Genomic DNA, 21,504 nt, shown 5'->3' with positions numbered 1-21,504 from the left:
TTCCATTGTTGCTACCAAGATGCACATTAGAAGAAAAAAAAAAATAGCAACTTGTGAAGAACATTTATTGATTATTCAACTCAAATCCATTAGTTTGTTATAAAGCCTTTCTGTCAAACCATCTGAGCAGATGGACGTATCAGTTTTTTCCAACAGAGTGCATAAACCGATGTACATATGTGGAGCATGTGGCCCATACTGTTCCCCGTGGACCACATTCAGATGGCAGATCATGTGTGTTCTCTGATGGTGAAAACATTTCATGGACAGGTGCTTGAAGGCACTTTGACTTCAGTCATGGTTATCAGTTGGACCAAATTATGGGGTGATGGGATATTTGTCATTTTGTTCTTTTTGAAATGTAGGTGAGATGTTTTGATTTTCTTTGATTTAGATTACATTAACATGTTTATAATGATGTAGATTCAATTTTGTGACATATTTTGCTGTAATATACTATTTATTTCTTGATAGCTTAATAGCTGTAGCCTATAAGCATCCTGCACTGACAGACTAGATGTGTATCAGGCCCTGTAACCATCCTGATTGTGAGGCTGGATTCGTTTTAAATTTCTAAACAGATGCTAATCACATCTGAATAGTTGTATAATCAATGGAAGATCTTGAAACCTTCAAGGTTGGAATCTATTGAATTAACTCAGAGCCACAATGTGCAGATACTTTGTCTGTTTTTTCTAACTAAGCTTTCAGACGAACAATGCTAGTAAAATCTAAGTATGAACAATTAGCAAACAGCTGAGTTGTTCCTGGTGCTGCCATTTGCTGTCTCATCTCTTCACGTGCTGTGAAATACCACGCGTCAAAATTCATTCCAAAAGCTTTTGACGAAGTTGATTGAAAACCCTAAAAGCATAAAGATGGTACAAATGGATGGGATTTGGTACTAAGCTAGTAATCATGATACAAAAAAAATTAGGATTAAAAGCAACAATTGAACTCAAAGAAATGTATTGACAGTCTTGCTGGTTCCGCTTCTTTCCTTCATCCCTTATATAATTAGTTGAAATAAAGTTAAGACTGAATAAGGAAAACAAGCCATTTCACCCACCACTAACCTTGCACTGACGCAGCGGCTGATTTATTTATAGTGTAATGGTCTTTATTTATAGTGTAATGGAGATTAGCTGTTTCACAGCACTGTTTCAAAGTTCGTGGTATTTAAAGTGCAGGCGAACAGAGTGGTCACGGGATTCTGCCTGCTCAGTTTAATTTTCAGAGACTGTAGGCGAGGTCACTGTAAACTGGTTGAAGCCGGACCAGCAACTTGTTTACTGGGCTGACTGTACTTAAAGGTTATGTTCTCAGAAACCTCCTTTTAGGGTCAAGAAAGCAGGTGGTGAAAACCCCTCACTTCCGCTTCTGAACCATTATTAAGATTTAACAATGTCCCATCTTTGCCTTGCAAATTAGACAAGTAATGAAAAACCTGGATGAGTGCCTTTAATGTCCAACCACCTGTGCACTGTGGACACAATGTTCAATTTCCGTTTAAATATAGATAAGTTCTCACATAAGTAATTTCTGCTGTATGTTTCACTTAAAAAGAACGCTATTACTAGGGTTAATATTATGTTGATTATTATTAATACAAATTATTGAAATATATTGGTGTATGGAATATGAAATAAATGTTATCTTTACACAGTAGTGTCTATACACTATTGAATTAGCCAGACCCATGCAGCATTAAGATAAACAGGTTAAGCATCGGTAAACGGGGAGAAAAACAGGTGTGCATGTCCCGATGAAGTTTTGGGAACAGAACAATGTCTTGGCACAGCAGGTGAAACATAAGACATGAAGAGACAATTTTGCACAGTCAACCGCATGACACAACTGACGTCAGCTGGAGCCCTGACCTAGAGCTGCTGTGGAAAGTCACATGTGCGAAGGCATGCACACGCAGCACTCCGACACTCGACTGCAAATGTCTTCCCTCGTCCTCTCATTGGGTGATGCCTGTTTGCCTGAACAGATGCTAATGGCTGGAGTGATTACATACAGATGCTATGTGCATCCACCCACCATCGTTCACCGTATGGATTGGCTGAGAAGCATGGCGGTTCCTTTGCCTGGAGCATTTTGTAAACTTTATTGCTTGCAGGGAGGAGGCATGAGGGAATTCCTAAAACTCCTCAACTAGTTTTGTATTTCGTGTGGGGCACTAACTCTAAGGAAAGGATGTAGGACAAAAGTTATCCACCATAGAGCTCTTATCAGCTATTCAAATGCCCCCTGAAAACATTTATGGAATCCAGACAGGCCTCTCTGTCTGATTGGCCACATATATCATCCAATAGAAACATGAAGTATGCTCCTTGACGTCAGTGTAGTAATATGAGCCGCTATCCCCACATGTTTATGTGTGAAATGGTATGTAAACTTTAAGGTCTGTGTTTAAAGCTTGAATATATTCACGATATAAGTTTTATTGTGAAATTAGAAACAACATGACGATATTGTCAATGTTTGTATGTGCTCATAGTGTGTGAGTCCGTGCCAGGCTACCGTGATGACACTGTTAGGAACAGATCAACAAGTGCTCAGATATCCGGCTGTGTCCCACAGACTGGTAAACATGAGATATACATAACAGGTGGGTACAACTTGTCATGCTTTCCGGCAGTCATAAGCAAAAGGTGCTTATATAATCAGCAGCTTCTTCTTATCCTTCAACATAAAGAGACGGGGACACAGAAGGGACTAACTGCCTAAAGGATTGTGTATTCTTTCTCTGAGCTGGATTACAACTTTCCTGGAAAACCATCTAGGTAAAATCTCACACAAAGATAACAGTAATTAAAAAAAAAAAAACAACTTTATTCATGAGCTCAGACTCAACCTATGTCACTTGATATTTAGATTAAAAATGAAATCAATGAAAAATAAGTATTGAAGTGCTTCAACTATTACAAGTTTTATACCTCTGTTATACTGTATTATAGCTATCATAATGATACAGCTATTAATGAAATGTGTGAAACCAACTATACAAACTGTCCTTGGAAGGCAAGTAAATGATAAATACTAGTTTTTTGAAGTGAGTGGTGGTATGCTGGCTGTCTCATTTCAAACAGCGTTTATGGCCCAATGCATTTCCACAACAGAACCAATTCTAAAGACCAGAGTACTTCTTGAAAAAACTTGAAGCCTACAGGCATGCGCAATTTTTGCATGAACACATGTTTTTTTACACTCAAGTACAATCAGGTTTTACCACAGTTTCTGTAGATATGTGGATGTTGTAATCAGAACAAACTGTGATTAAATGTGAGATTGTGTGTGTGTCTGTCTTGAGCTGGGTGATGACTTTCTTTGGCGTATGTTGTTTGATATACACAGGGGTCCTGGGGGAAAAAATCATTAAGAGCAGATTTTTCCATTTATGTCATCAACCTAGACCTAGAAATGGTTGGCATCAAGCCCAAAGACGTGGTGCCCTCTGCGGCAGTTAAATTCTTCGGAGCAGGCACGGCGGGCTGCATTGCTGACCTCATCACCTTTCCATTGGATACCGCCAAAGTCAGACTACAGGTTAGAAGCAGGAGACACATTTTAACTTCAGAGTTTGCTCCAAATATGTCTTTATTAAGATTTGTCTTAACCTGCTGTTAACAATCCTTGAATGCAATTTTATTGTCCAGATTCAGGGAGAGTCTCAGAAAGTTGAAGGGGCCAATGCAGTGAAGTATCGGGGAGTGTTTGGCACCATCACCACCATAGTGCGCACAGAGGGGCCCAGGAGTCTTTACAGTGGACTGGTGGCAGGACTCCAGAGGCAGATGAGCTTCGCCTCTGTTCGCATTGGCCTCTACGACTCCATGAAGCAATTCTACACTCGAGGCACTGAGAGTGAGTTGCACAACCTGAGTATCATTGACATATAGGAACCAGGTGGTTTCTTTCCCACTGCTTCATTGTGACTTAAATACTCATGCTGCGCAGGTGCTGGGATTGTTACTCGGCTCATGGCGGGATGTACCACAGGAGCCATGGCTGTGGCTTTTGCTCAACCAACAGATGTGGTGAAGGTGCGTTTCCAAGCCCAGGTGCGACTGGCTGACGGTGGGAGGAGATACAACAGCACCCTGGATGCCTACAAGACGATTGCCCGAAATGAGGGAATACGGGGCCTTTGGAAAGGTGCTTGTCATGTTACATCTAATATATTTGAAAAAGCATATCTGTTTCTTATCATGGTATCTAAGTAACCATTCTCCTTTTTTTTTAGGTTGTATGCCCAACATCACTCGTAATGCCATTGTAAACTGTGCAGAGCTGGTGACCTATGACATGATCAAAGAACTCATCCTGAAGTATGACCTAATGACAGGTGTGGCGGAAAAGCAAAGAAATTATCGCAGAAACTGAAAATATTATTCCAATTTCTTACACTTCCAAATATTAAATATTGTGGAAGAATGTGATTCAGCTTCTTTCCTCCTACAGACAACCTGCCGTGCCACTTCACGGCTGCCTTTGGTGCAGGCTTCTGCACAACAGTAGTGGCTTCTCCTGTGGATGTGGTCAAAACGCGGTTCATGAATTCGGCAGACGGCCAGTACAGGAGCGCTATCAGCTGTGCTCTCACCATGGTGAAAAATGAAGGACCCACCGCCTTCTATAAAGGGTAAACACACGTTTGCAGAGCAGTGAACCAAACCACAATAATAAAACCTTTTTGGGACACTTCCTTACCTTTCTTTCCTTTGTCTCCTTTAGGTTCATGCCTTCTTTCTTGCGACTGGGGTCATGGAACATTGTGATGTTTGTGACATATGAACAAATTAAAAGAGAAATGACCAGCACACAGCAGTACTGGGAGTCGCCGTTTTGACCTCAGCTTGTCAGACTACTTTTTTAGACGGGACTGCACAGACACAACGGCCTAACCTTCACTATGATGCAGTGGTGATGCAGGGTTGGAAAAGAATGTGATGAAGACTTGTGGCAGCAAGATGAAGCTCTTCAACTTCCTAAATAAACAGACTCTGAGGGCATCGTTGCAATAACAGAATGATGCAAGTATAAAGAGACATTTTATGGATTGTAATGGAGAGTGCCTCCATTAAAAAATGCTGATTCAGGAGTGAAAGACGGATGTGAAATTGTAATTCCACAGGGTTACTGTATGTTTGATCTCTTTTCCAGATACTGCATATAGGCTACTAAAACCTTGATCAGCTTGCTGTTACATAACTTTGAAGATGGATGTTTACAAGAATGAACTGTGAGATAATGTGAACAATGTTACGGTATCATTTCATTTGTTATTCAGGGTAGGTTTTCCATGAGGGCAATAGACAGTGACCATTTCCTTATGTTGCTTTCAGTTTTATGGTTTACAATGTTTACCATTGTTTGTATATGCGATCAGGGACTTAGGTATATCATTGTGCTGTTCATTGTAAATAGCTTGATTTATTGCTGGTCGATAAGTCATTAATATGTTGCAAACCGTGACAAATGATGCCAAAATGAATAAATGAAGAGCCATTTTTTTCTTTGTCTATTATTGAATTTTACTTTTATGTTTTGTTAGCTGTGTTACATCAGCCAACCCTGGAATAATGTTTAAAAAGGTGTGATTCGATATAAATTAAGGTTCATAAAGTGACTAAAGTGGAGTGATAAATTAGAGTTAGATTAGAATACAGAAATTAGAGCATCTGGGGATGTAAGTGGGACAGTATTCAGTATTTTGAATTAGAAATTAGAAATCAGCAGTATACACCATCGCAAAGTCTTCGGGCAAATGAGACAACTACACAGGATTTACTTCACAGGTCATAATTTGATGATTAAGGCAAGTTATTCTAAAATCGGCCAGTAAGAGAATTTGCTATCAAATGATCAAATATTACAATTCAATTAATATTTGATGAAAAATATAGTGATTTGGGGAAGACAGTAGACAGCCAAACATGGCTTCAAAACATGTCTTCGTCAAGCAAATATGAAATAGTTTTCAGAATTATGTTTCTACATAACCCAAATAATAAACATACAAGTAGCTTAGTATTTAGGTAGCCTATATATTTGTGGAAGACTTACGTATTGACCTGACTTATATCTCCCTATCACAACACCTTTCTCTTGAATTATGAGTGGCTCAGATTGGAGAGGTGTTTGCTTCTGAGTTCACAACAGAAAAGAACGACTGACAAAAAATTCACTTATCTCAACATTTCAGCAGGAGGTACCCTGAAAGCAGAGCTGTAAAAATTAGATAACTTCTGACTAATAACTGAGAAAGAAAGCAAGGCCATCGGCTTGCATTGCGCCTCTGGATAAATGCAGCTGTCTTTAGATGGCCTTCAGTTGTGCCCTAAATATTTCCAGAACACACTTGGGTCAGTCAGATGTACAGAGTCATCATACATGTGAAGGACAACATGTACCCCTAACATTGCATATATTTCATATTATATGACTATGTTTTGTTTTTTTACAGCTTCAACAACTAATGACTCAATGCTGCATTGCTTTACATAGCCCTGTTCATCGTCATTGCAGTAACAGTTCATGGATCACGTTTACAGAAGCTGTGCAGAGACAAAGGGTCTGAACATACGGATCACATTTGGTGGGCTCTGTTCTATGCGTTCTTGGATAATCAGCATGACACAGCATTTTATTTCTCTCTGTGCTCCCTGTACTATGATATCATGTACAGACCTTCGCACAGATAACTGACGTAACAAAATTTGTATGAGCAAGTTAGAAAATCCAATCTTGCAATGCAATGTTTTATTTTCACAAAACGTTCATATTGAGCCTGTCTAATCAATCACAACTGCGCTTTTTACTGTTTGTTGTGACGTCATTGTCGGTCCGAGGACACAATATAGAGGAAGATTGATTATGAAGCCATGAAGCCAAAGACAAAATATGTTCCAGCACATACAGAATCAGACAAACACAACCACAGGCTGTTTGTCACGCAGGCAGGTTTACAGTCTTCCAGCAGGCAGACCATATAGATGTAGTGGGGGGTGGGGCCCAACCAGCAACACATGCCATGATGTAACAAGAACAGGGCAGTATTTAAAGAGGCGGCTTTCTTCCCCACACTACTGCATCCTGTCCATTCAACGATTCATTTGGCTATTGTTACTTGGAGAGGCATTTTAACTTCTACAACTCAAATAACGGTATATGTGATTTTATTCTGGGGATATTTATACTATTGTTATACTGTTCACTATTGTTTTTTTACCTGATATCTGTTTTGTTTTTTTCAGGATTTGGAGTATGATTTTAACACTCATCTCTTCTGAAAAATCTTCTATGGAAAAACAAGGAACCCAATGTATAGCTGGGACAAAGTTCAGCCAGAGAGACGCCTTTAGAGAATCCTGATCTATAATGTGTCTTTCCTAAACTGCTCCATTAAAGGTAAGAATTAATAACCAAAACTCACACTTTAAATTAGGTGTAATGTGCTTTAGCCCAGCATTTCCTTGTCTACACAGAATGTACTGAACAGCTGTCTTTCATTTAGCATCACTAAAACCTCTACTTTAGGATGTCCCTTTTGCTTAATGGAGGTGTTAAATAAGACATACAACAGCTCAGGACACTTTTCCATAAAATACATTTGGATGAAATGTGTTTTGGGGTCTGTCTTTTTCAGATTTTGGAGGAGCGTCTTGTCCTGTCCACATTGACAATAAGCCACTCTTCAATCCATCCATTGATCAAAATAATTCTGACAAAATGGTTGGATTTGGACCTGCAGATGTGCCTCCATCAGCAGCTGTGAAGTTTGTAGGAGCAGGAGCTGCAGGCTGCATCGCTGACTTGCTCACCTTTCCCCTGGACACAGCCAAAGTGCGGCTTCAGGTAAACAAGCTTTTTGCAAATATCACAGGTAACTTCCCATCGACACATCAAATTTAGGTATTGAACGTGCATATGCGAGTACTGTATGTAACATCCCCCCATCCTTTCTTATCCTCACCTATTATAACCTTATACCTTGCACAGTTACAAGGAGAGCTCAGGGCTTCAGCAGCTGCAGGGAAAGGGTCTGCAGTGAAGTATCGGGGAGTGTTTGGCACCATCACCACCATGGTGCGCACAGAGGGGCCCAGAAGCCTTTACAGTGGACTGGTGGCAGGACTCCAGAGGCAGATGAGCTTTGCCTCTGTCCGCATTGGCCTCTATGACTCTGTCAAACAGTTCTACACCAAAGGCTCTGATCGTGAGTATCTATGAATGTATTCCGATCTTAGCTAGTCAAGGGAGTCCTGCACCAATCAGGCCTGACACCTGCCTCCCCTCTCGTTCAGATGTTGGTATTGGCAGTCGACTTCTTGCAGGATGTACCACCGGGGCCATGGCAGTTGCTTTTGCTCAGCCTACAGATGTAGTGAAGGTCCGCTTACAGGCACAGGCCAGGCGTCCTGGGCAAGCCAGACGCTACTGTAGCACTATTGATGCTTACAAGACCATTGCTAAAGAAGAAGGCATTCGTGGTCTGTGGAAAGGTACAGTAGCTTGTGTTTAAGATTATTATTTTGTAATCAAAGCATCTCCTTTCATTTCTTAAAACAAATCTTTTTGATATCATCATGCAGGTACAGCTCCAAACACTGCACGAAATGCAATCGTCAACTGCACTGAACTGGTGACATACGATTTCATCAAGGATTCACTCCTTAAGTCCACTCCCCTGACAGGTAAAACAATGGCTGCAGTACAACATGATGTGTAACATTATGCCCCAGTGTTCTTCTCTTTGGTGCAGTGACGTTCATCTTTCGCTCCACAGACAATCTGCCCTGCCACTTTGTATCGGCCTTTGGTGCTGGGCTGTGCACAACAGTGACTGCCTCTCCAGTTGATGTGGTCAAGACAAGATATATGAACGCTGCTCTTGGCCAGTACAGCAGTGTTCTCAATTGTGCTGCTGCCATGATGACCAAAGAGGGACCGCTTGCCTTTTATAAGGGGTAAGCATTAATTGCATGGACAATATTGAGAGGATCAGTGAGGATAAAAATCAAACATTTATAGAGGAGGGTGAAAAGAGAACAGGGTTGTAAAGTAATTGTGCTGTTGATATGAACGAGTGGCAATCAATCATGTTGTTTTTGTTTTTTTCCCTCGAGGTTCATGCCATCTTTCTTACGCCTGGGCTCGTGGAACGTGGTGATGTTTGTGACATACGAGCAGCTGAAACGAGCCATGATGGCAGCGAATCACAACTTCACAGCTATACCCTAACCAATATTGTCTGTGAGAAGGCGCAGGTTGTAGCACAGTGGTGTTGTTTACAAATGTTTTTGCGTCTTGTTGCCTTCTAGTTTATATTTCAACTCAAAGTGTCAAAGTTATACAAATTGCATTGATACGTCACTCTCTCATGACCACATTAGTCATGAGTCACAGGATGGCAACACGTGTATTAGAATCTGTTTATTTTTTAAAAGCTAGAGCTTGTTTGATCAGATGCTTGCTCTCGGCGGAGAGCTTCTTGGGAAACTGGATGTCAAAAGCAATGATGAGGTTTCCCCTCTGGGACGGATCCTGGGACAGCGGCATTCCCTCTCCAGTCACCACTTTGTTGTATGAAGGGCTATTGTGTTTGTGAAACAAATCAGAGACAGGAAAATGGTAATTGACACACAGGATGCACAAACCTGAAACATGCCTATTCATCAAGACATGTCTTTGTAATATCAGTGTGCTGTTTATATAAAGGGCTGGACTTTCTTATGATCAGCTCTCTCTGTTTTGATCTTCATGTTTAAATCAGCTTTGAGAGTGTCAAATGAATAAGAATGACAAAAAATGATCTTCAGTTGTGTAGTAATCCACTTACTGCACAATGTCATTGATGGGGATACTGATGAGCCTGCCATCTATTGTCTGCACATCCACAGAGAACCCGGTCAAGGCCTGTGGGAAAGGCTCAGTATTTATTCTGCTTAAAGCAATTCTTTAAGTATGACCAATAATTATTCTGGCTCTCATTAACATGACTCACCATCTTCAGTGTGATGTGCGCCTTGTAGATCAGGTCATTGTGTTGTCTTATGAACAGGGGGTGACTCTTCTGTTGCACTATGAACACCATATCTGCAGGGATGCGGTTTGGTCCCTAAAGGGAAAATACAGCACGTAGATAACCATACAGTTAGGTTCATATCAAGCAAAATAAAAGAGGTAAGAGAGACCAAAAATAGGGCAGTAATTACTAGGTGGTATATATTCATACAAGCATGTGTGAGCACCTTGAAAGAGATCAGCTGAGGCCACCTACTGGTGGCATTGTATCAGATCCACTGGAAAAAATATTTTCTTAGGTGTTCATATTTAAGCATTATTTTCTGTTATGTTTACCTGATACATATATCCAGTCTTGCATTCTGTGGTCAACAGCTTGAGCAACATAATTACCATACACATTGAGACTTGCTAAAAAAAACCATTCAGTATTAAGCAAATTAATAACCACTTTATGATTCATCCCATATCATCTAAAAGCTGGGGTTGTATATAATGAAGTCCCATTAGCTGAGAAATCAGCTCTAAAAGAGTGTTTGATAAATCAGCACCAGGGACAGCGCCACAAGCCAAAACTCAGGGCACACACACCTGCTTGTAAGACATTCTGCATTAGGTAAAGAAGTAAAGGAATCACGCAGACTATGACTACAGCCTTACTTTACTTTTATCCAAAATAACTCATCCCATCCTCAACTAGAACAACTTATGCTAACTTTAACCAAACTGAAACCATTACAAATCACACTTTCTCCGCCCATTCTTCTGACCGTTCTCACGGAGGCAGCAATTGGTCAGTAGAGAAGAAGAACTAGAAGAACAGTTCAAATCCCCTTAACAATATTACAGCATGTGGTTCAGTGACCATTATTACAGCTGTCTTAATGGTGATGTATTGTTCTTTTACCTGATCTCCCTCTTTGGGGAAAATAATTCTTGTGCCTTCTTTCCATCCAGGCTTCACATCTATAGTCAGGATCTTGTCTTTGACACTGGACGGGCATCCATCCTCATTCATAACCTGTTCAAACAAATAAGGCAAAAATTAATGAATGCATGAATAAGATGTCAGATGAAAGAAGATAGTTATCTCACACACAACAGCTCTTACCCGGCGAGATATCTTAACCTTTTTTGTGCATCCGTTGAAGAGATCATCCAGGGACAAAGAAAGGTCTCTCTCCATGTGAGGATCTTGTGTCTTCACCGTTCCTGGTTGCAAGCCGCCGAACTGAAGTGGTGCAGCATTTATAAAGAAGTCTAGCAAAAATAATAAACTTTAGTTAATAAGTATGGCATTTGAATGAGCACATTCACCACATGGTCTGTTTCTCTCACCTGCGAATGGGTTGTCGCCTCCAAAAAACTCTCTGAATGTTTTGTCTGGGTTCCCATGGTAGACATATTTAGATGACCAAGCCCCACTGCTGCCAACCTCAGGTGGGATGCCACCTTTTAGACCCTCCTTGCCAAACTTGTCATAGGTTGCCTTTTTTCGAGCTGTCACAAAGAACAATGTTGTAGACACACACTGCCAGTCTCCATGCAGTGAATACATGTTAAATGAGAAGTGCATTATTCTCTAGATCCAGTCAAACCTCCCTGTTGGAGGATACTCACGGTCGCTCAACACTTCGTAGGCTTCACCCAGTTCACTGAATTTCTCGCTGCTTCCAGTTTCCTTGTTGCTGCTCGGATGAAACTTCAATGCAAGACGTCGATATCTAGTCATGATAAAAGAGGGAAACTGACAATAAGCCCAGACGCCTGATGCTGAAGTTTTAGTTAACGTAACACATCGGTGGATAGTTTACCAAAACTTACGCTTTTTTTATATCTGCGTCTGTTGCGTTTGTGTTTATTTTCAGCGTCTCGTAGTAATCGCCAAACATTATGGCGGTAAATGCTCAAAACTAACTTCAAAAATGAAAGGAAAGCTCAATATGTCCCCAGGCAATGTGGGTGTAAAAATAAAAAAGCTTGACACTCGTTGTTTAGCTTGGTTTCCAGGGTAACAGCTCGGGATGCTCTCGCGGGACATGCATTAATGGCGATCGGTCATTCTTGCAAGTCTCGCGAGAGCAGGATCCACGCTGTTGAAGAAAATCAAAATAAACAAAATATTTGACTGCTGTATTTATGTAATACAAATAAAACGAAGTTCTAGTTTGGTGTCTTGCTGGGTGTTATGCCATAGTGGAATAATAATTACTGTCACGTATAAACTTACTACACTAAACCATGAAAGAAAGATCTTTTTTTTTTTTTTACATGATAGGCTGAATATTTACAGATCAACATCCCTACAATACTCTTGAGTATTTCATCTTTGATTTATAATTCAGAAATTAAAAGATACCATGTAAGTAGTTGAAGCCAAATCCTAAAGCAGTCAATAAAACATTGAGCAATTCCAGCAGAAGTGACAAGTGTGTTTTTATTTTTTCATTTAAAACCATTCCAGACAGAAACGTTAGGGGCTACTATGCCATACAAATCAAACTCTCCTCCATATAAGTTCACACAAAAATTGCACTGCATTTATCAGTAAGATACAATTTCCATTTAGAGGGAGCAGCAGAGGCTCCCTCTTTCTGCTAAAGGTGGTCCAGATGGATGCATATTCTATTAGAGATTCAGTACTTGCACCAAAAGTGTAGATATTAACAGCCATAAAAAAAGAAATATGAATCCAATTGAAATAAATATTACAAGTCATTGTGGATTAAATACACATGTGGAATAATCACTAACAAAAGATCAATACCAACAAATTAACAAGCAAAGGCAAAAAAAAAGCATTTAAAGTGTTCATCAAACATACCAAACTTAACTATATAAACCCAAAGCCAAGGAAGCCCTCTACAATTGAACTCCAAAAGGCATATATCTCCATATCTAATGTTTACAGTGGGTTTTATGATTATGACTCTTAATATATGACAACATCCTTCTCAAACACTATCTTCAAAGAAATAGTTTTAATCTATGATATCTGTAGTCTTTAGAAAAAAAAAAAAATTAAAGATCTATTCAAATAAAAAGGTAATAGAAAATGGAAGCCAAGATAAAAATAACCCATCTCAAGGGACAAGTGTGGGAAGAGAGGAAGGACGGTAATGTGGAGGGTGTAGCGGTAGTGTTGCTCTTGTAGTAGGTGTCATGTGTTTGTGCTGGTCCGGGGCCGTGCGGTGACGTGCGACTGTGTATTCACTTGTCGGTTCTTGCTGGTGCATGTTGGGAGAAGTGCGACTCTGCTGGTACAGGCTCCACAAAGCTCACTCCGTTTAAAAGAAGCTCTGGCATCACGGGTGTGCAGTAAACGTGTCAACGTAAGCCCCGATTGATTCACCTCAACACAACTCTGCAACCTTTTCACAAATGATTCCAGTTAAAACAAAGAAACGATTCATGAATGAAACCTTGCTAGTCACTCGCAACAGCACAAATTAAGTTTACTGACAAATACGCATAACATTGTGCGTATTAAGCTTAAAGCAATATTTAACTTTGTTTTTAAGAATATTCTCACTCAACACATACTTTGATTGATGTCCTAAACACATGTTTTCAGTTTGGTTCAAACAGTCATCTTTAGACACAAACTACAGCACTGTGACTGTGACAGCTGTGAATACAGTTTCATCGTATGTGTGTTACAGTGCAAATATTCACTGTGAGTGATTCCTTTCAGAGCAATTTCTTCTCACAATGGCGAGTATAACAACTGTAGTGTGTGTATGCTCCTTCAGGCTGGGCAACAGAAATGGGTGCAGTGATAAGGTACAGATACAGAAAAACCAACTGGGTTTGATAAAAAGCCAGGAGAGAAATATCAAGCAATGACATAAGCTGGCATTAGCAGGAACAGCTTCCATCGTTGACGGGTAGCTCTGGTGGCTTCTCCAGTTTTATATCAATCACTGAAGGGTTTCAGAGTGAAGGAAAATCACAGAACGGGAAAATGCAACTCCAAAATGTGCGTGAGATTTTGTTAGAACTAACCTAACTTCACAACTGCTTTCCAGGCTTAAGTTATTGGAGAAAACATATACACGTTTTGAAAACGATGAACCTTAAACTGTTAAAGAACCACAAGAATTCTTGTATTTCTTTAAGTTCTGAGGTCGTAAGGTAGATTAACTTTTATCTGCAATATGAATCAAACTGCTGGGAATCCAAATTAACTGCATCCTAGAGGTGGTGAGTATTTTTCTAAAATTGTACCCACAATAAAATCAGTGAGCTGTAGCACTGTATGTGCCCCGACTAGTAAAATAAATCTAAAAGGGACACGTGTTAAACAGCAACAGCTAGCTGTCACACTGCTGCAGTAGATTCTACCTACGGCAGGGACTATCCATGTGACGCGACATAACAGAGCGAGGAGACCTCCGGACTCCCTTCTGTCACGACAGACACAGATGCTGTGTACATGTACACAAAGGATACTGTCCTCTCTACTCTTGTCCTGTGTGGTGTCCATGCCAGGGAGGGCGGCTGCAACACGCCGGAAAAGCTGAAGGGAAAGAGAACCAGATGTTTTCTGTCAGAGGCGGAAATACACTCAAAGCATGACAGAAGCACAGGATGAAATCAAGATAGATTCCCATGACATGATTTAGCATAAGGGTCGCCTGAAGCTCACACAGAGGAAGACAGCCACCAGAGCTTTCTCCAAAATGTTATTATAATTTAGCAGCATGTTTTTGAACCACTGCACAGCACTAGTGCCTAAAAAAAAAAAAGAGGGTGTAACTGTGCCCTCGATGGAGCTTGGAGGACTTTAAGTGATTGATGGATTCACATTAATTTGAAAAAAAAAAGAGAGAGTTTTAAATGCATGATGATGCTCAACATGCCCGCCCACCACTAACAAGCGTAACATAGGACCAGACTTTATGCACATGCAGCAAAAACTGCTAATGTGCTTATTCGTGAGGCTGATTCCACTCGTCGCAGAAGAGTAAACACAGCTGTAATTTATCAAACTAATTAAGGTCCCAGTCTATTTAGCGTGTCACAGACATTCCAGTGAGCCAGCATGCACAATAGGCCCAGCTAAATGGAACAGGGCCATTATAAATATGATCAATTACACTGCGTTTACCTTGCAGATGTCAAAATTTGCTGATGTGAAAATGGCCTATTGGTTTTCAAACCCTTACCCACCTCTAGGGCTCTATGATCAATAGTTGGCAATACAAAGCATTGCTTCTAGCAGGTGAGAGAGAGCTTGAGAACAAATCCACACACCTCACTATCAAACAGACGAAGTTCAAAGCACACCTTTATGCGCGCATGCGTTTTTGAAATAGAAGCCAATCAGAAGAGCGCATGAGCACTATGAACACACACACACACACACACACGCTCTACCTGTTTGACATTGTAGCCTGTCTTTGCACTCGTTTCAATAAACAGAACATTCATCTCTTTTGCTCTCTGCTCTCCCTCCTCTGTGGTTATCTGTCTGTGATGAGCCACAAGCCATCACGCGCCACGCGCCACACACACACACACACACACACACACACACACACACACACACACACACACACACACACACACACACACACACACACACACACACACACACACACACACACACACACACACAAAGAAGACAAGGGGGAAAGAAAACACAGACTGTGATTACATTGAAGTGGATTGACAAGCCGCACCCCTTCCTGATGCTACTGCCAGCTGAGCTCCAAACCAAAAGTTGTCCGGTGAAACTTCAGGCTGTTCAATGACCCCCAACAGGGAAAATGTCTATTTAAGAGGGTCTAAACTATTCTTGGATGCCTCTTTAAGATCTTTGGAAAAAAAACAAAAAAACAAACAAACAAAAAAAAAAACAACTTCCCCAACATCTGACCTGTGATTGTTTCAGGCGACCTTTTGGGGGTAGAGCCCAGGTGGCAGCATCCGCTGCAGGACGACGGAGCACGACTCTCTCACACACACACACACTCTCACCTGCTTTACGTTGTAGCCCGCTTTCGCACTAGTCTCAATAAACATTACATTTAGTTCTTTGGCTTTCCGCTCACCCTCTTCAATAGATACTTGCCTGCGGTAGATAAGGAGGTTAGGAGATACACAGCAAAAGACAACTTACTTCATGGAGCTTTGACATCCACAAAGGGCAGAGATAACTTGCTCTGCCTCAGAAAAGGGCAGAGTAACTCTGTATTGATAGGCAAGCAGCAACGATCAATGACTTCATTAGTAGGCTCTTAATGGAGAAGACCCACTTACACACTAGCAGGAGGAAGGAAGAACGGATTACCTTTTGTCTGCAAGGTCCGTTTTGTTTCCCACCAACATGATAATGACATCGCCTCCTCTCTCCGTTCTCACATCATCAATCCATTTTGTGGTTTGCTGGAAGGAGTTGACATCTGAAAGAGAGATGACAGAGAAACAGGAAGCGGCGCATCAGTATTCAGGAAATGAAAAAAAAAAAATGAAAAAAAAAATGAAAAAAAAGCCTCAGCTGTGAAAATGGGAAAGATTGTGACAGGAAGGAGGTAGAGTTCACATCTTGACCAAGTCTGATGATTTGATGTGTGCAACAAACATTTACCAACTGAAATAAGCTTTCAAGTGGATTTATACAGATTGTTAATGAACGTTAACAGAGGACGAGGCCATTGTGGCATCAACACCAGAGTGCACAGGCGATCCACCTACTTGTGATGTCGTACACCACGACAGCCGCAGCAGAGTCTCTGATGTAGCTCGGGATGAGGCTACGAAACCGCTCTTGCCCCGCCGTGTCCCACAACTGCAACCTGATCTGTGGGGCAGGAAGGAGGGGGGGGGGGACGACAAAAGAAGAGAAAAACAAAAAAACAAAAAAGGGATGAAAATAAAACAAGAAAAAAAAATGAGGTAAGTTATGTTGACAAAAACGCAAATTGAAAAGAAAAACGGAATAAAGTTAGATGAATGGGAAAAGATAGGAGTTCAAAGAGAACCTAGCGCATGCAGGTAGTGAATGACCATCAGAAGAGCAAGCTGTCTGGGCCTGGGGGGGGGGGGGGGGGGGGGGGGAATAAATAAATAATCACTCTTCACTTGTCATCAACCCTCCTCTCTTGATCAAGTAAGGTGTTTCATTTCAAAACAGAAATGGAGACAATAGATGGAGGGGGAGGAGGGAGAAGAAGAAAACTTGTGTTGAGGGGAGAAACAAACAAAGAGAGGGAGGACGGTCCGGCATCCAACTCAAGACTTGGAAGGCTGTACAAGTGCTGTGTGCGCTTGTCAGAGAGAACATAACGGAATTATTGAAGAAAAGAAATAAGAACGACACAAAATGATGTCAGAAATCAGCATCTGAGTGTCTGTTGATATAACTTGCACCAAAACACTGCAGTCACTATGAGAATTCCCCCAATCTGGACAAAGACAAGAAGAACCAACAATCAATGACTGATTAAACAATCTTTGTCAAAAAAATATATAACTTACTGTTCGGTCTTCAAGGTACATTGTTTTTGACAGGAAATCTATTCCTATTGTGGCCTGAAAATGGGTGACAAGAAGTTAAATATGCATTGATGTTTGATTTCAGAACAATATGGACATTATCAATTGTGATGAAATCAGGGGGAGATATTCGTCTCACTTGGTAAGTGTTGTCGAAGCTGTCATACATGAACCTGGTGATCAGCGAAGTCTTTCCCACTAAAGAACAAACAGAAACAATAAAGTACTGTAAGTGTACAGTGTATTTTAACTTACACTGTACGGGCTGCAACTAACCCACCGTTGATTCATCCATCTCTTCTATTCTGATTCATTGTTTACATTTTAAAATCCCAAAATATTCAGTTTGTATTGATATAACACAGAAAATCAGCATTCTCACTTGGTTTCACATTTTTAAGGCTGGAAGAGGTGGTTGTTTGGCCTTTTTGCTTGATAAACAACTTCAAAAATCATATAAATGATCAACAAAAATACACAATATTGCAGCTTAATAAAAACCCTGACCAATAATAACTGAATAAGTTGTTACCTCCCTTAAAAATAAGTCTCATAAGTCACATGTTTCCTACATCGACTGATGCACAACTTTGCTGACAGTTTGAAATGTTATAATAATATAAAAGGATGGATTACTATCTACTGTGAGTCATCAAGAGTTAAACACAAGCTGCAACATCACAGCTGAGTACAGTTCACAAGCCCCAGATGAAGAACCCGTATAATGGACTGAGGCTGAAAGCAGCACGTCATGCAACTCTCGCTACCCTTTGAAATTGTTGTCCATTAAAAGGTGTGGTGCAGTTATTTGTAGGAGAAGTTGGAGGGTGGAGGAATGTTGACAGACAAGTAGGGTTGGGAACCAGGCTCCCCGTATATTTCCCTTCTGAAATGTTATTCCTTGCTGCGCCCAGCCCTTAACTGACCAACTTCAATGACTCTTGGTGCTTCACATCTACGCTTACTCCTCCATTCTCTCAACATGTTAGCTGTAAAATGGTTCACAACATGTCTTCAAACATGGCTGATGTTTAGCCTACTAGTACAACACCACTTTCAGCACATTCTTACAGAGAGACACACTCATACGGTTGTTTTCAGCACCCGCACAGGGCTCCCCAGCCTGCTTCACTGTGCTCGGGTTACACTATCAGTTACATCAAGTGATGATGCCATGGCCAAAGCCAACACAGCTGTTTACAAGGAGCCACAGCTGATCATACACAGTCTGACACAAACACACAAAGTCTTGCTTATCTGGATGGGAGTAGAGAGTCATATTACAGGACACAATACCTTTAATAAATAATCACTGTCAGCATTCTTACACTACTGTACCCTGTTTCCACACTAGGGATGCACCAATCAGATCAGCTGGATCAGTATGAATCCTTATTAGGCAGATTGGATAATGTCAGGCCATAAGTGATAGATCCACATGAAGTACAGTTTCTTCAGTATCATATTAGTCCTTTGTATCCGCAGATACCTCAAGTTGATATATCATCATCCGTATCGGGAGTGAAGTGGGATCTGTGCATAACTAATTATACATGCTTACACTGTGAGCTTTGTGTTGGCATGCAAAACACACAGCTGTGAGAAAAAGCAGAAAGCCGTGGAAGTACAGTGTTGAACTATATAATAAAGAACCCCACACTTTTACCTTTGGAAACAGATACATGATTGTTAGGTATGGATCTATACTCCCTGCCCCCCTCTCTTTCTCTTCCAGGACAAGCACACCCTGTGTTCAGTTTGGCTGGAAAGGGGGGAAATGAGTAGGGAAGGTAAAGTGCAGGAATGCTACTGGACAGGTTTGGTCACTGGGATGAATCCCTTCTCCAAAGAAGAGCCCCCAAGGTAGACGCACTGTGTAATCAGTGTCCTGTTTTATTATGACTTTGACTGAGATTTACAGCATTCTTCTGACACACAGCTGTAAACACAGTATGTAAAGTTAGGATAACTGTAGCCTCCACTTAGGAAGTATTGCTGAGACAAAATACAACTGGTGCCATAATATATAAAGTACTTTAAATTCTACCAAAAGTTACTATGTTAAACACTCTACTTGAATTGATACTTCTACTAACGTTAGCTGACTCCGTTCATAGTATGTTATCACAGCTCGCCACGGAAGTTAGCTAACAAGCCGATTTCACAGACATGACTTAACCTATCAGGAAGAATATGAATCGCATTTCCATGATGCCGACGTGGACACGCATTTAGCAATAAGTTACGGTGTCGCAATACTACCACCATGCGAAGTTTAACGCAGCTAATGTTAGCTTAGCTAACTGGTTATCGTTAATCACCCGACCAGAGCCATCAAACTCTGGTGTTAGCTAACTTAACTTAAACCTCCTGCATAGCATCACACAGATTCAACATCCACACAACTTTTAACTCTGACGTCACACTTACCACTCTGTTCCCCGAGAAAGACCAATTTAAATTTCCTTAAAGGGTTCCCGAAGTCTCCGGCCGCAGACATGACTGTGTGAGACGAGCCCTGACGTTACTTTTCGGGAGCTCCCCAGCTAGCCGGCTAATGCTAGCTAACCTGCGATTGTCAGATATCAAAGGTCTGGGCTCGGTTACGTTTTACCGGTTCGACAACCCTCAACACGGGTCACCTTGAGAGGTTTCGTGCTCTAAAATCCTTCCTATAAGCTCCCAGACACTTTTTGATAACTCCCTAACTACTGCGGATAAGTTAGCATTACTGTCAGTTCTCTGACATGTCTCTACACCACAGCTAGCCACCCCGGGCTACTCTTCTTCTTCACAGACAAAGTAGACACTGTTTGCTAGTCGGCCATGTCGTTATGCTGCCCTCTAGTGGTGGGGAAAAACACACTATGACAAAAAGGCTGTAACCCTATGGAAGAGCAACACACTGACTAATGTCACACTAATATGGAAAGACACGGATTGAATTATAAACCACATCTGTTTCATCAGTTGGACGTATAGTGGTCGAACAGAAGGCTAAAGGCTAAACCAAAAGAACCAGCCTGCGAATGAAGACTGTTGTGTCTTTGTATGCCCACAAGAGGGCTTACCCACCCCACCGCCAATGTCTCACCTAATAAGTAACTTCTATCATTATATCTCGCTCATCGGTCGTCCCATGAGACTGATAGTGGCCAAAACAGATGCTGAAATTAGATTCTAAAAATTGTAAGTATATTTTTTTCTCATTGAATCAGTATTCGACATGGAATCCACACCACAGACATGTTGGTCTTATATTTCCTCTTAATACTGAAATCCACCAATGCGCTTACTTAATTAACATGTTTTACCCCAGTTGTAGCTTGTTAGTGACTTGATTTGACACATTTAGTAGGTGTATCCTTACTAATAATGTTATGTAGGCTAACAATTCTATAGAGGCCTAACACTTGTTTACTATTAGTCAGGAATGCTTACGTTTAGACACATCCTCACTTAAGAATATAACGCAAACATCTAGGTGTTTTTTTCAGTTCAGGGGAGACTTTACAGAGACGTCAGTACAATGTGCACATGTACAGTCTTATATTCGGCAGGTTTTGCTGGCTTTCGACATCAAGCCAACTGGCAGGATTATCTATGTGAACAAAATTAAATCACAGTTATGGAGCAGTATGTAGATTTTAAAGTTATACATCTGTAGTGTTTACAGGACTCAATGTAGCATCCCATTCGATTACTTATGACCTCCATATAACCGGACAGCTGCAGTCTAAGGTTGAAGCCCTGTGACTTTATTCACCTTCTTCATCCAAAAGATAGACAAACACATGGACATCAACAGGGTTTATGAGTTGTATACAGTTTATTGTCTTAATTTATGGTCATAAATGATTTATTTTTGTTTTACTGATCAGTAACAACTTGTTAAATCAATTAACCTTGAAATTGTTTAACAACATTTTTATTGTAGTGACATGTTTCATAAAATTTAGACTGAAACAC

At 40.8% G+C, this 21,504-nt stretch overlaps 4 protein-coding genes across 8 annotated transcripts; 2 read left to right on the top strand and 2 right to left on the bottom strand.

The window, feature by feature from the left end:
- Positions 1–2,528: 2,528 nt before the first annotated feature.
- Positions 2,529–5,521, top strand: LOC137876610 (dicarboxylate carrier UCP2-like). Of its 4 annotated transcripts, XM_068716343.1 has the most exons (8): positions 2,529–2,617; positions 2,705–2,792; positions 3,364–3,555; positions 3,666–3,873; positions 3,967–4,164; positions 4,253–4,354; positions 4,471–4,651; positions 4,744–5,521. In XM_068716343.1, the coding sequence occupies exons 3-8, from the start codon at positions 3,430–3,432 to the stop codon at positions 4,856–4,858; spliced, it is 930 nt and encodes a 309-aa protein (XP_068572444.1). In that variant the 5' UTR covers positions 2,529–2,617; positions 2,705–2,792; positions 3,364–3,429; the 3' UTR covers positions 4,859–5,521. The 4 variants fall into 4 exon arrangements, with proteins under 4 accessions (XP_068572444.1, XP_068572446.1, XP_068572443.1 ...); XM_068716345.1 differs by having other exon boundaries at positions 2,529–2,792; positions 3,422–3,555; XM_068716342.1 differs by having other exon boundaries at positions 2,529–2,792.
- A 1,573-nt stretch (positions 5,522–7,094) lies between these two features.
- On the top strand, positions 7,095–9,747 carry ucp2 (uncoupling protein 2). Its single transcript, XM_068716339.1, has 8 exons — positions 7,095–7,175; positions 7,266–7,419; positions 7,658–7,866; positions 8,011–8,227; positions 8,316–8,513; positions 8,604–8,705; positions 8,798–8,978; positions 9,138–9,747. The coding sequence occupies exons 3-8, from the start codon at positions 7,741–7,743 to the stop codon at positions 9,250–9,252; spliced, it is 939 nt and encodes a 312-aa protein (XP_068572440.1). The 5' UTR covers positions 7,095–7,175; positions 7,266–7,419; positions 7,658–7,740; the 3' UTR covers positions 9,253–9,747.
- Positions 9,445–12,029, bottom strand: dnajb13 (DnaJ heat shock protein family (Hsp40) member B13). The gene is made up of 8 exons (XM_068716616.1): positions 11,860–12,029; positions 11,656–11,759; positions 11,374–11,535; positions 11,147–11,295; positions 10,943–11,056; positions 10,016–10,129; positions 9,851–9,927; positions 9,445–9,604 (listed from the first exon to the last, which is right to left on the bottom strand). The coding sequence occupies exons 1-8, from the start codon at positions 11,925–11,927 to the stop codon at positions 9,445–9,447; spliced, it is 948 nt and encodes a 315-aa protein (XP_068572717.1). The 5' UTR covers positions 11,928–12,029.
- Positions 12,030–12,454: 425 nt separating this feature from the next.
- On the bottom strand, positions 12,455–20,316 carry LOC137876609 (ras-related protein Rab-6A). Of its 2 annotated transcripts, none has more exons than XM_068716340.1 (8): positions 19,966–20,316; positions 17,675–17,733; positions 17,518–17,571; positions 16,735–16,840; positions 16,331–16,442; positions 16,018–16,111; positions 14,488–14,554; positions 12,455–13,958 (listed from the first exon to the last, which is right to left on the bottom strand). In XM_068716340.1, the coding sequence occupies exons 1-8, from the start codon at positions 20,033–20,035 to the stop codon at positions 13,894–13,896; spliced, it is 627 nt and encodes a 208-aa protein (XP_068572441.1). In that variant the 5' UTR covers positions 20,036–20,316; the 3' UTR covers positions 12,455–13,893. The 2 variants fall into 2 exon arrangements, with proteins under 2 accessions (XP_068572441.1, XP_068572442.1); XM_068716341.1 differs by lacking the exon at positions 16,018–16,111 and adding an exon at positions 15,415–15,508.
- Between the last annotated feature and the right edge of the window lie 1,188 nt (positions 20,317–21,504).

This window comes from Cebidichthys violaceus, unplaced genomic scaffold, assembly GCF_023349555.1.
Source record: "Cebidichthys violaceus isolate CVI_PGR_0920_01 unplaced genomic scaffold, fCebVio1.0.p SCAF_20, whole genome shotgun sequence".
Lineage (NCBI taxonomy): Eukaryota > Metazoa > Chordata > Actinopteri > Perciformes > Stichaeidae > Cebidichthys > Cebidichthys violaceus.
The sequence above is the reverse complement of the archived record's forward strand: the minus strand, read 5'-3'. Positions and strand labels throughout refer to the sequence as shown.

Bases quoted from the DNA above. Each gene is read 5' to 3' on its own strand.
- LOC137876610 (XM_068716343.1), top strand. From the start codon at position 3,430: ATGGTTGGCATCAAGCCCAAAGACGTGGTGCCCTCTGCGGCAGTTAAA. The intron at 3,556-3,665 runs GTTAGAAGCAGG...TTTATTGTCCAG, and splicing joins CCGCCAAAGTCAGACTACAG to ATTCAGGGAGAGTCTCAGAA. The intron at 4,652-4,743 runs GTAAACACACGT...TGTCTCCTTTAG, and splicing joins CCCACCGCCTTCTATAAAGG to GTTCATGCCTTCTTTCTTGC.
- ucp2 (XM_068716339.1), top strand. From the start codon at position 7,741: ATGGTTGGATTTGGACCTGCAGATGTGCCTCCATCAGCAGCTGTGAAG. The intron at 8,228-8,315 runs GTGAGTATCTAT...CCTCTCGTTCAG, and splicing joins CTACACCAAAGGCTCTGATC to ATGTTGGTATTGGCAGTCGA. The intron at 8,514-8,603 runs GTACAGTAGCTT...ATCATCATGCAG, and splicing joins CATTCGTGGTCTGTGGAAAG to GTACAGCTCCAAACACTGCA.
- dnajb13 (XM_068716616.1), bottom strand. From the start codon at position 11,927: ATGTTTGGCGATTACTACGAGACGCTGAAAATAAACACAAACGCAACA. The intron at 11,760-11,859 runs GTAAGTTTTGGT...TATCATGACTAG, and splicing joins GACGCAGATATAAAAAAAGC to ATATCGACGTCTTGCATTGA. The intron at 11,296-11,373 runs GTGAGAGAAACA...TATTTTTGCTAG, and splicing joins AGGCGACAACCCATTCGCAG to ACTTCTTTATAAATGCTGCA.
- LOC137876609 (XM_068716340.1), bottom strand. From the start codon at position 20,035: ATGTCTGCGGCCGGAGACTTCGGGAACCCTTTAAGGAAATTTAAATTG. The intron at 17,734-19,965 runs GTAAGTGTGACG...TTTGTTCTTTAG, and splicing joins CTTTCTCGGGGAACAGAGTG to TGGGAAAGACTTCGCTGATC. The intron at 16,443-16,734 runs GTAGGTGGATCG...TCTCTCTTTCAG, and splicing joins CGTGGTGTACGACATCACAA to ATGTCAACTCCTTCCAGCAA.